We start from the raw sequence: 13,305 nt of genomic DNA on the forward strand, positions 1-13,305 counted from the left end.
GTTTAATTGCACATGTGTTAATATGTATGCTTACACAGTATTAAAAGACACTCAAAAATTAACGTCATTTACCTTCGTTCCCGCGTTTGACTCGTGCTGTAAATCTCTTCCTTGTTTTTAGTTCACGTGATTACGTAGGAGGCGTGATGACGCGATACGTGACTCCGCCTCCTCCATTAGAGTATATGGACAAAAAACATGTTCCAGTTATGACCATTACGCGTAGAATTTCGAAATGAAACCTGCCTAACTTTTGTAAGTAAGCTGTAAGGAATGAGCCTGCCAAATTTCAGCCTTCCACCTACACGGGAAGTTCGAGAATTAGTGATGAGTCAGTCAGTCAGTGAGTCAGTTAGTCAGTGAGGGCTTTGCCTTTTATATATATATATATATATATATATATATATATATATATATATATATATATACACATATACATGCATATACTGTATATATACATATACATGCATATATAATATATATACATATACATGCATATATAGTATATACACATATACATGCATATTATATATATATATATATACATATACATGCATATTATATATATATATATACATATACATGCATATTATATATATATATATACATATACATGCATATTATATATATATATATATATACATATATATACACATATACATGCATATTATATATATATATATATATACATATACATGCATATTATATATATATATATATATATATATATACACACACACATATACAGTGGAACCTCGGTTCACGACCATAATTCGTTCCAAACCTCTGGTCGTAAACCGATTTGGTCGTGAACCAAAGCAATTTCCCCCATAGGATTGTATGTAAATACAATTAATCCGTTCCAGACCGTACGAACTGTATGTAAATTTATTTTTTAAAGATTTTTAAGCACAAATATATAGTTAATTACACCATAGAATGCACAGTGTAATAGTAAACTAATGTAAAAACATTGAATAACACTGACCCAGGTTCCCTGCTCAGCTGCATGCGCAGTCTCCCTCTCTCTCTCTCTCTCAGCAGCACGTGAGCCACCCCCACTGCCCCCCCCCCCCCCCCCCCCCCCCAAACATTGCAGCAGTTCGCGCTATAGCCTTACGATCCGATTGCGGTATAAACACTTGTTAATTGAGTTTTAAGCACGGGGAAAAAAAGGAACATTTGAACAAATCCCAACTTTATTTAAAAGCCAACCAAGTTCATGCGAATAGCATTACAACCCGATCGCTGTAAACACACTTTTTAAATGAGTTTTAAGCACAGGGGGGAAAAAAAGGAACATTTGAACAAATCCGAACTTTATTTAAAAGCCAACCAAGACAGTAACATTGCAGGAGTTCACGCTAATAGCATTACAACCCGATCGCTGTAAACACTCTTTTTAAATGAGTTTTAAGCACAGGGAAAAAATGAACATTTGAAAAAAGAGAAAAGTAACATTGCAACACTTCTCATAATTAAGTCTCAATAATTCTCATCACTCTTCACTTGCTTAGAAGCTATGGTTAACTGCAAAAGCACACGAAATACTGTAGAACACAAAGAGTTCACAGGTAAAGCATGCACATCTGACTCAGAACAATGAACAGGGAGAGGCTGAACACGTGCTTAAATACAGTAATCGGTGCGTACGAACCTGAAGGGAAATGAAACAGAGCACAAAGACTTCACAGCGAAAGCACGCATGCACGGAGAACAATGCAACATGTGCGGAAATCATCGGCAAGCACAAACCGAAAGGGAAACTGGCTTGTTTGTATACCGAGTGTGTGGTCGTGAACCGAGGCAAAAGTTTGGAGAATTTTTTGGTAGTAAACCGAGTTGTACGTGTACCAAGACGTTCGTGAACCGATATATATGACATACATACATACATACATACATTTAGTCAGCCACCAATTGTGCAAGTTCTCCCACTTAAAAAGATGAGAGGCGCCTGTAATTTTCATCATAGGTATACCTCAACTATGAGAGACAAAATGAGAAAAAAAAATCCAGAAAATCACATTGTCTGATTTTTAAAGAATTTATTTGCAAATTATGGTGGAAAATAAGTATTTGGTAACCTACAAACAAGCAAGATTTCTGGCTCTCACAGACCTGTAACTTCTTCTGTAAGAGGCTCCTCTGTCCTCCACTCGTTACCTATATTAATGGCACCTGTTTGAACTCGTTATTAATATAAAAGACACCTGTCCACAACCTCAAACAGTCACACTCCAAACTCCACTATGGCCAAGACCAAAGAGCTGTCAAAGGACACCAGAAACAAAATTGTAGACCTGCACCAGGCTGGGAAGACTGAATCTGCAATAGGTAAGCAGCTTGGTGTGAAGAAATCAACTGTGGGAGCAATTATTAGAAAATGGAAGACATACAAGACCACTGATAATCTCCCTCGATCTGGGGCTCCACGCAAGATCTCACCCCGTGGGGTCAAAATGATCACAAGAACGGTGAGCAAAAATCCCAGACCCACACAGGGGGACCTAGTGAATGACCTGCAGAGAGCTGGGACCAAAGTAACAAAGGCTACCATCAGTAACACACTACGCTGCCAGGGACTCAAATCCTGCAGTGTCAGACGTATCCCCCTGCTTAAGCCAGTACATGTGCAGGCCCGTCTGAAGTTGCTAGAGAGCATTTGGATGATCCAGAAGAGGATTGGGAGAATGTCATATGGTCAGATGAAACCAAAATGAAACTTTTTGGTAAAAACTCTACTCGTCGTGTTTGGAGGAGAAAGAATGCGGAGTTGCATCCAAAGAACACCATACCTACTGTAAAGCATGGGAGTGGAAACATCATGCTTTGGGGCTGTTTTTCTGCAAAGGGACCAGGACGACTGATCCGTGTAAAGGAAAGAATGAATGGGGCCATGTATCTTCAGATTTTGAGTGAAAACCTCCTTCCATCAGCAAGGGCATTGAAGATGAAACGTGGCTGGGTCTTGCAGCAGGACAATGATCCCAAACACACCGCCCGGGTAACGAAGGAGTGGCTTCGTAAGAAGCATTTCAAGGTCCTGGAGTGGCCTAGCCAGTCTCCAGATCTCAACCCCATAGAAAATCTTTGGAGGGAGTTGAAAGTCCGTGTTACACAGAGACAGCCCCAAAATATCACTGCTCTAGAGGAGATCTGCATGGAGGAATGGGCCAAAATACCAGCAACAGTGTGTGAAAACCTTGTGAAGACTTACAGAAAACGTTTGACCTCTGTCATTACCAACAAAGGGTATATAACAAAGTATTGAGATGAACTTTTGTTATTGACAAAAAACTTTTTTCCACCATAATTGGCAAATAAATTCTTCAAAAATCAGACAATGTGATTTTCTGGATTTTTTTTTCTCATTTTCTCTCTCATAGTTGAGGTATACCTATGATGAAAATTACAGGCCTCTCTCATCTTTTTAAGTGGGAGAACTTGCACAATTGGTGGCTGACTAAATACTTTTTTGCCCCAATGTATATACATATACATATATACATATATTATATATACACTAGTCATTTAGCCCGTTACAATAACGGGCGCTAGAACAGTAGTGCATAAACATTAGTAGGAACAGTCTATATTAAATGGCAAGGGACTTTGACCTCATTCTTTTTGTTGACCGTATTTTTCTCTTTCTTTCAGCCTTTCTTTTGTTGATGTTTACTTGCTGAGCTGACTGTTCTTCGTGGGCTGCCGCCGTGTATTGTGTGTCTTTAATTTTCTGTGACAGTAATACTGTCTTGTACGTCCGCTGGCTTGTACGTCCGTAATATACCTTCAATTTTCTCTGGCGGTAATACAGATGTGCGCGTCGGTATTATGCCTTTAATCTCCTCTGACAGTAATACTGGCTTGTATGTGGCTGTAATATGCGTCACTGTATTGTGTACCTTTAATTTCCTCTCGCAGTAATACTGGCTTGTATTTCCGTAAAACGCCTCTAACTTTCTCTGACAGTAATATCGCGCATGCGCACCTGGCCCCGCGCATGCGCACTTCACCAGAAGCCCCGCGCATGCGCACCTCACCAGAAGACACACACACACACACACACACACACACACACACAGACACCTGGACGCACAAAGGGATTTTATTAAAGAGGATATTATATATATATATATATATATATATATATATATATATATATATATATATATATATATATATATATATATATATACAGTGGAACCTCGAGATACGATCACCTCTGTATACGAGAAATTCAAAATACGAGGAAAGTATGAGCGAAAAATTCAGATCTAAATGCGAGCATTGGCTCGCGTAACGAGCCACGAGCCAGGCTGTGGGTATAGCTCGCGGCTTAGCGAGGGGGCGTGGTAGTAGTTGCGAGCCGCGATCTGCTGTGTCTGCGTTTCTCACTTAAGTGCACAGGTGGGAAACTGCCCACATCCATGATTGTTCCTGTGGCTGATGGGCTGCAGCTGCCATGTCCTCCCCGCATATATAGAGAAGCACGAGCCGGTTAAGGGAGAGAAAAAGTAAAAGAAAGGAGAGGGCAGGCAGGCAGGCGTCGGTGCGGAAGAGCGAGCGAGTGAGTGCAGGCTCGCGTGTAGCTGAACAGGCGAGCCAAACAGCTGAAGCAGGACGGTGTAGAGAAGGTCAGCTGCATTAAGAGTGTCTCGCCTGTTGCAGAGCCCGCAGGTGAGACGCTAACAGAGAAGAAGCACCGGGGATTGTCATCTGTTTTTTAAAGACTGCATCCTTTTGACGTTTTAACCTCGTGTTAAAGGATTGTTATTCTTGTGTATTTTAAACCTCCACTTCACAACTGTTTTAAGGATTATTTATTTAAAGATTTATTGAATGCTCTACTGCACTTTGGACACCTGTTTTGATTCTTTTAATAATCAGTTATATTATTTACCAGTGTTATTTATTAAAGGTAGACTACAGTATATATAATTTATCAGTGTTATTTGTTATGAAAATTGATTTTTATGTTAATATATTTGGGGTGCGGAACAGATTAACTGGATTTCCATTATTTTCAATGGGGAAGTTTGTTCTAGATACGAGAAATTCGCTATACAAGCTCAGTGCTGGAACGAATTAAACTCGTATCTAGAGGTTCCACTGTATGTATGTATATATATATATATATATATATATATATATATATATATATATATATATATATATATATATATATATATATATATACACACACACACACACACATATATTATATATATAATATATATATACACATATACATATATTATATATATTATATACATATATATATATAATATTATATACATATACAGTGATCCCTCGCTATATCGCGCTTCGCCTTTCGCGGATTTTATATGTAAGCATATTTAAATATATATCACGGATATTTTGCTGGTTCGCGGATTTCTGAGGACAATGGGTCTTTTAATTTCTGGTACACGCTTCCTCAGGTGGTTTGCCCAGTTGATTTCATACAAGGGACGCTATTGGCAGATGGCTGAGAAGCTACCCAACTTACTTTTCTCTCTCTCTCTCTTGCTCTGACTTTCTCTGATCCTGACATAGGGGGTGTGAGCAGGGGGGCTGTTCGCACACCTAGATGATACAGACGCTCGTCTAAAAATGCTGAAAGATTATCTTCACGTTGCTACCTTCTGTGCAGCTGCTTCCTGAAGCGACATGCTGCACGGTGCTTCGCATACTTAAAAGCTCGAAGGGCACGTATTGATTTTTGACTGTTTGTTTTTCTCTGTCTCTCTCTCTTTCTCTCCCTGCTCCTGACGGAGGGGGTGTGAGCTGCCGCCTTCAACAGCTTTGTACCAGCGGTGCTTCGCATACTTAAAAGCCAAACAGCCCTATTGATTTGTTTGCTTTCCTATCTCTTTCCGACAGTCTGTGCTCCTGACGCGCACTCCTTTGAAGAGGAAGATATGTTTGCATTCTTTTAATTGTGAGACAGAACTGTCATCTTTGTCTTGTCATGGAGCACAGTTTAAACTTTTGAAAAAGAGACAAATGTTTGTTTGCAGTGTTTGAATAACGTTCCTGTCTCTCTACAACCTCCTGTGTTTCTGCGCAAATCTGTGACCCAAGCATGACAATATAAAAATAACCATATAAACATATGGTTTCTACTTCGCGGATTTTCTTATTTCGTGGGTGGCTCTGGAACGCAACCCCCGTGATGGAGGAGGGATTACTGTATATATTAAATACACATACATACACACACACACACACAGTGGTTATAGAGAAGAATCACCCCTTTCGAAATATTCCCATTTGTTTTTGCTTTACAGCCTTTAAATGAAAACACACACAAACAAAGAAGATTTCTTCACATCTTTATTTACTCAATGCAACCTACAACTTCCAAGTGAAAGATATCACAGCTACACAGTTCAGGAAAATGATAAAAAAAAATCAAAAACAAGACATACTGAGAATGATAAAGGATCACAAAATATCAATATTTTGTTGAACCACCTTTTGTTTTAATGACAGCCTAGAGTCTGTTGGGATACTTCTCTATCTTGCTTTGCACATCTAGAGTGAGCAATATTTGCCCACTCTTCTTTACAGAACTACTCAAGTTCTGTCAAATTGGATAGTAAGCATTGGTGGACTGCTATCTTCAAATCTTTCCACAGATTTTCAATGGGATTTAGGTCTGGACTCGTACTCCACATGAGGACATTCACTTTTTTCTCCTTTAGCCACTGTGTGGTCAATTTTTCTGTGTGCTTCGGATCGTTGTCGTGTTGAAAGGTGTACATTCTTAAACTTTCTGGCAGAGGATAGCAGGTTTTCCTCAAGAATTTGTCGGTATTTTGCCCCATCCATTTTTCTTTCTACCCTAACGAGAGCCCCAGGCCCTGCGGCAGAGAAGCACCCCCACAACAGGATGCTGCCACCTCCATGCTTTACTGTAGGTATGGTGTGTTGTGGATGGAGAGCTGCATTGGATTTCCACCAGGTGTACCATTTGGAATTGCGGCCAGACAGGTCGATTTTGGTCTCATTTGACCATAAGACCTTTTTCCATTTGGCATCAGAATCTCCAAGGTGCATTCTGGCAAAGCTCAATCGAGCCTTAATGTGGCCTTTCTTGAGAAGTGGCCTTTTCCTTGCGACCCTCCTAAACAAGCCGCAATTGTGGAGTGCTTGTGAAATTGTTGTCACATGCACACAATGACCACTCTTTGCCATAAAATCCTGTAATTCCTTCAAAATAGCCATTGGCCTCTTGGTAGCCTCTCTTACCAGTTTCTTCCTTGCTCTTCCATCCAGTTTGGTGGGATGGCCAGATTCAGGGAAGGTCCTAGTAGTACCAAACACTTGCCACGTCTTTACTATGGACTTTACTGTGCTCCCTGGGATTGATAAAGCCTTTGAGATTTTTTTGTATCCATCTCCTGTCTATCCCTAAGATCTTTTGAAAGTGGCTTGCCACCCATAGTCAGTTTTGCGCTGTCAGTTGCAGTAACAGCTGTTTTTATGCTTCACTAATCACACTGATTACAATTGATCACAGGTGGGTGCCAGTAACCATGGTCTGCAATGGAAATGGTGGTTATTTACACTGATTTGAGTTTACAAATATTGTTTGGGGGGGGGGTGATCTTTTATTAAGATCAGTATTTCTTGTTGTTTATTTTTTTAAATTCTTCTGTACTGTAGCTGTGATATCTTTCACTTGGATGTTATAGATTGGATTGAGTAAGTAAAGCTGGAAAAAATTTTGGTTCGTGTGTTTTCAATTAAGGCCGTAATGCATAAAAAAAAAAAAAAAAAAGAATATTTCAAAGGGGGTGATTATTTTCTACACCCACTGTATGTGTGTGTATGTGTGTGTGTATATAGGAAAACAACTTAATAATCACAATAGCATCATCTCTGTAGTACATTTTACAAGGCTAGAGTGAAGCAAAGAATTACTCTGTGTACCCATAGGTTTATTTGCTAGAAAGATGTAGGTCATTACTAGCCCTTTCCTCACCACAACTACCAACTGGTCTTATTTTACCCTAAATTATGTAACCATACTTTCTAAAACCACATGTGATAAAACCTAGCTATATGTCTATGTTTGAGTATGCATATATTTACATGGTATTTCAACCTTAGATATGTGTATCAGTACATTCTTTCTCAGAATGCTTTATTGGAAGCAAGGTGTACACATTTTTCATCAACAAGGGTAAGTATAGATGTTGATTTTTAAAATTTAAAAAAATGAAGGGCTTATAAACATTTTGTGAAATATTTGCAAAGCTGTATTTATAATGAAAACCTAGTTATCACATTACTAAACAATTTTAATTTTATCACTAACCAACCAGACTCAGCTCAGTCAAAAAGATAAAACTGCATAGCCTCTGTTTTTAGATCTTACCCCTCAATCAGCATTTGACTTCACATGATGATTTGTAGCCTGTACAATTCTGTTTAATGCTGATAGGACATTTCTACATATTCAGTGAATATCTTGAAAAATATATAAATCATTCTCTAAAGATAAAAATACCTGAAAAATGCCATGGAATAAGTGATAGTTCCACAAGTAATTGTCTCGTACACAATTACAATGAAATCAACAAATTATACACAACCAAATGAACCCGCCACTCCCAAATTGGTTTTATATTTTAATATTTCAGGAAATATCGTATTGTATGCTTTCTTTTTGACAAACTAATTTATACAAAATGTTCTTTAAATGATACTTAAAAAGGGGAAAGTGGCGGAAGATTACATTAGAGAAATGAACAGAACAGGAAGAATGGAAATTTTGGGTGCAACCAGCTAACTCTGATACAATAATAATCTGTTACTATTTGAAACAGAAAGTAAAAGATGCTGTGATGTTACTGAAGGATGCAAATTTCTCAGTAACACAATAAACAATGGTAAACAATCCATTGTTAATTTTGGTATTGACAAAATTAGTAATTTAATACATTAGTGGATCACTGTAAAGGTTAAAATAAGACACATGACACATCATGCACAGGTTAGCTAATGTCTTAATTTTTCCAAAGACATTCTGACACAATTTGACCTGACCTTTAGCTTTATTGGTAAAAATGGAATAAACAGGTAAAACAAACAAAGGTTTTTTCGATACCCCCACCATCGTTATCTCATAGAAATCTAGATATATACCGTTTAATTGAGATAGCATTAAGCAGTTCTTGTCATGAAATGAAAAACAGAAATACTTTACAATAACAAGAGATTTCCCGACTACATTTTTTTTTAACACTTGTATGCTTTACATATGCATCACTCCAAAACTACTACTGTAAAAGATTTATTATTAGCCTTCAGAAATAAAGGGCAACATTAATTTTCTTTTAATTAATTAAGGAGAAAAGACCAAAAAAGGTGTTAGTACCTGAAGGGAAGGGGACAGAGAGATGCGTCGCAGGACTTTTCTTTTGTGTTCATTCAGGATGTTATCTATCTTTCTCATAGGAGGCAGGTACAGCTCATCTGAGGAATGAATATTTATGCCACATTAACAATAAGCAAAAACAGGGAAAAAAGTGACAAAAAAACAATCATACATTACAGAGTGGCTTTGTATGCATTAATCCTTTATCAGAAAACAAACAGGTTCTCAACTTTACAAAGAATCACAAAAGTTAACATGCCTTGTACTTTTGGTTATTTCATGTACGCAGAATATATGAAAGTTCATGGTTTATTAAGAGAACAGTTAAAACATTCTTATACTAGAGGAAAACACTAAGTTATGGAGGTGAAACAAGTTAAGCTACAAAAACTGAATTTAAATGTTTGTAACATTAAAATTAAAATTTAGTAGTACCAGAACTGTCAATTGTAATAGTCTGTATGACAAAATATTGGAAAAGGATGATAACATAAAATGCCTTCTCCCACTTCTATGATACTGCTTATGTATATTGCCTCCAAAAAAAATACTCATGGGGCAAATACTAAGTGACAGATTTCCTTTAGGGGTAATAGTCTATCTAACCTGAAACAAATGGTAACAAAAATTAATAAGAATTCTTACATTGAGCAGAAAGAGACAGATTAATTCTTTACAAAGAATCCAACATTAAAAATATGAAGTATGTTAACACAGTTAAAGAGGTTTAGCTGAAATTATTCCTGCTGCAATATAGTTTAATCAGCCTTCAGGTTGAAAAGAAAGCCCTGCCTGCTCAGATTTAGAGATGCAGTAACTATCACCACGGCAATTCTGTGGTGAGCTTGAGCTAGATTTGTGGTTCAAATTAAGTAATAAAAAAATTCTAGTTTGTCAAAAAAAAAAAAACAGAGAGAAACATAAATTGTATAACTGTACTAAGGAGATACATAATTAATTAGGTTAAGTTTTTAGCATCCAGCCATGCTTATATCATGGGCAAGCTTCTTTACAGTTGTGCTTGAAAGTTTGTGAACCCTTTAGAATTTTCTATATTTCTGCATAAATATGACCTAAAACATCATCAGATTTTCACTCAAGTCCTAAAAGTAGATAAAGAGAAACCAGTTAAACAAATGAGACAAAAATATTATACTTGGTCATTTATTTATTGAGGAAAATGATCGAATATTACATATTTGTGAGTGGCAAAAGTATGTGAACCTCTAGGATTAGCAGTTAGTTTGAAGGAGAAATTAGAGTTAGGTGTTTTCAATCAATGGGATGACAATCAGGTGTGAGTGGGCACCCTGTGTTATTTAAAGAACAGGGATCTATCAAAGTTTGCTCTTCCCAACACATGTTTGTGGAAGTGTATCATGGCACGAACAAAGGAGATTTCAGAGGACCTCAGAAAAAGAGTTGTTGATGCTCATCAGGCTGGAAAAGGTTACAAAACCATCTCTAAAGAGTTTGGACTCCACCAATCCACAGTCAGACAGATTGTGTACAAATGGAGGAAATTCAAGACCATTGTTACCCTCCCCAGGAGTGGTCGACCAACAAAGATCACTCCAAGAGCAAGGCATGTAATAGTCGGCAAGGTCACAAAGGACCCCAGGGTAACTTCTAAGCAACTGAAGGCCTCTCTCACAATGGCTAATGTTCATGTTCATGAGTCCACCATCAGGAGAACACTGAACAACAATGGTGTGCACGGCAGGGTTGCAAGGAGAAAGCCACTGCTCTCCAAAAAAAACATTGCTACTCGTCTGCAGTTTGCTAAAGATCACATGGACAAACCAGAAGGCTATTGGAGGAATGTTTTGTGGACGGATGAGACCAAAATAGAACTTTTTGGTTTAAATGAAAAGCGTTATGTTTGGAGAAAGGAAAACACTGCATTCCAGCATAAGAACCTTATCCCCATCTGTGAAACATGGTGGTGGTAGTATCATGGTTTGGGCCTGTTTTGCTGCATCTGGGCCCGGACGGCTTGCCTTCATTGATGGAACTGGAACAATGAATTCTGAATTATATCAGAGAATTCTAAAGGAAAATGTCAGGACATCTGTCCATGAACTGAATCTCAAGAGAAGGTGGGTCATTCAGCAAGACAACGACCCTAAGCACACAAGTCGTTCTACCAAAGAATGGTAAAAGAAGAATAAAGTTAATGTTTTAGAATGGCCAAGTCAAAGTCCTGACCTTAATCCAATCGAAATGTTGTGGAAGGACCTGAAGCGAGCAGTTCATGTGAGGAAACCCACCAACATCCCAGAGTTGAAGCTGTTCTGTACAGAGGAATGGGCTAAAATTCCTCCAAGCCAGTGTGCGGGACTGATCAACAGTTACCGGAAATGTTTAGTTGCAGTTATTGCTGCAAAGGGGGGTCACACCAGATACTGAAAGCAAAGGTTCACATACTTTTGCCACTCACAAATATGTAATATTCGATCATTTTCCTTAATAAATAAATGACCAAGTATAATATTTTTGTCTCATTTGTTTAACTGGTTTCTCTTTATCTACTTTTAGGACATGAGTGAAAATCTGATGATATTTTAGGTCATATTTAAGCAGAAATATAGAAAATTCTAAAGGGTTCACAAACTTTCAAGCACAACTGTATAAAAAAACCAAGACTCATTATAGTCTTTTACTTTTAGTTCACAATACTTAATACCAAAATCATGAACTGAAGGATTGGGCTTGAAAAAAAAAAACCAACAAAACTAAAATGCAATTTGGAGTCGTATTTTATATACATAACTGGAGACATATTTTGCTCATAAACAGACGAGTGCCATATAAAATTATTCTGAAAACTTTGATTACAAAAATAATAATACAAAAACATCACTCGGATATCTGCATATATGAAAAAGACAAGGCAAGGACCCCATGTCACAGCACGTCCTATAGCAAAAAGAAATTCATCTGTCAATGTCTGTGTGAATGATTGAAACACCTGGTTGAGATCTACATCTAAAAATTAAGAAATTGAAGTGAAGTGAAGGGAAGTGCCAATCCACCTCAGGGCACACTCATACGTACAAATACAAACACTCACACGTTAGAGAGGTTTAACTTAACATGCCTGTCTTCAACATGAAAAAAATATACAAACGGTAACACTCTGGAGCTAAGAGGCAGTACCACGAACTGCTGTGATTCAGTGATACCTATGCCCTCCATGCCATATGTGAAGAGGTATTGGAACAACTAACTATTAGAATGTTTCCGATGGCAGTGATGGCACATTACATCCTGCCTTTGTTGCCTGCCTCTGAAATTTTGAACAAAGAAGCACTACAGACCTGATAATTAACAAAAAAAAAATATCAAGCAATTTGGATGCTTAATGAAGAGAGGAACCAAACCTACTAACATACTAAGGAATTACCAACACTTGCGGTGGCTGAGAAAACAATTAGATTGATCATGTATAACAACTGTAAAGGTTCAGCAATTAACGGGAATACAAGGACTATGCTGCAAAGTACAAACATCTTATCAACACAGAACAAGACTAAGACATATTACAACTTGTCTAAACAAAAACAAACAAAAAAATGATGCAAGAGGGTAGGGTGAAAGACTAGGAAAATAACCACCTGCAGACAACCCAAAGTGTAACAATTTATGCGCAATACACTGTGAAACGGGTGGCACGGAGGTGCAGTGGTAGCGCTGCTGCCTCGCAGTAAGAAGACCTGGGTACGCTTCCCGGGTCCTCCCTGCGTGGAGTTTGCATGTTCTTCCCGTGTCTGCGTGGGTTTCCCCCGGGTGATCCGGTTTCCTCCCACAGTCCAAAGACATGCAGGTTAGGTGCATTGGCGATGCTAAATTGTCCCTTGTGTGTGCTTGGTGTGTGTGTGTGTACACTGTGAAACGCACGTTATGGCTTA

The 13,305-nt window shown here is 38.1% G+C and overlaps 1 protein-coding gene across 2 annotated transcripts in view; it reads right to left on the bottom strand.

Annotated features, from left to right (window-relative positions):
- Nucleotides 1–13,305, bottom strand: part of LOC114642385 (proline-rich protein 12-like) — a 200,569-nt gene that overhangs the window by 26,560 nt on the left and 160,704 nt on the right. For both annotated transcript variants that reach the window (XM_051933684.1, XM_051933683.1), the window contains one exon: nt 9,395–9,492. In XM_051933684.1, the coding sequence (XP_051789644.1) occupies nt 9,395–9,492 (98 nt within the window). The remainder of the gene's footprint in view (nt 1–9,394; nt 9,493–13,305) is intronic.

This window comes from Erpetoichthys calabaricus, chromosome 11 (assembly GCF_900747795.2).
Source record: "Erpetoichthys calabaricus chromosome 11, fErpCal1.3, whole genome shotgun sequence".
In the NCBI taxonomy this organism is placed as follows: domain Eukaryota; kingdom Metazoa; phylum Chordata; class Cladistia; order Polypteriformes; family Polypteridae; genus Erpetoichthys; species Erpetoichthys calabaricus.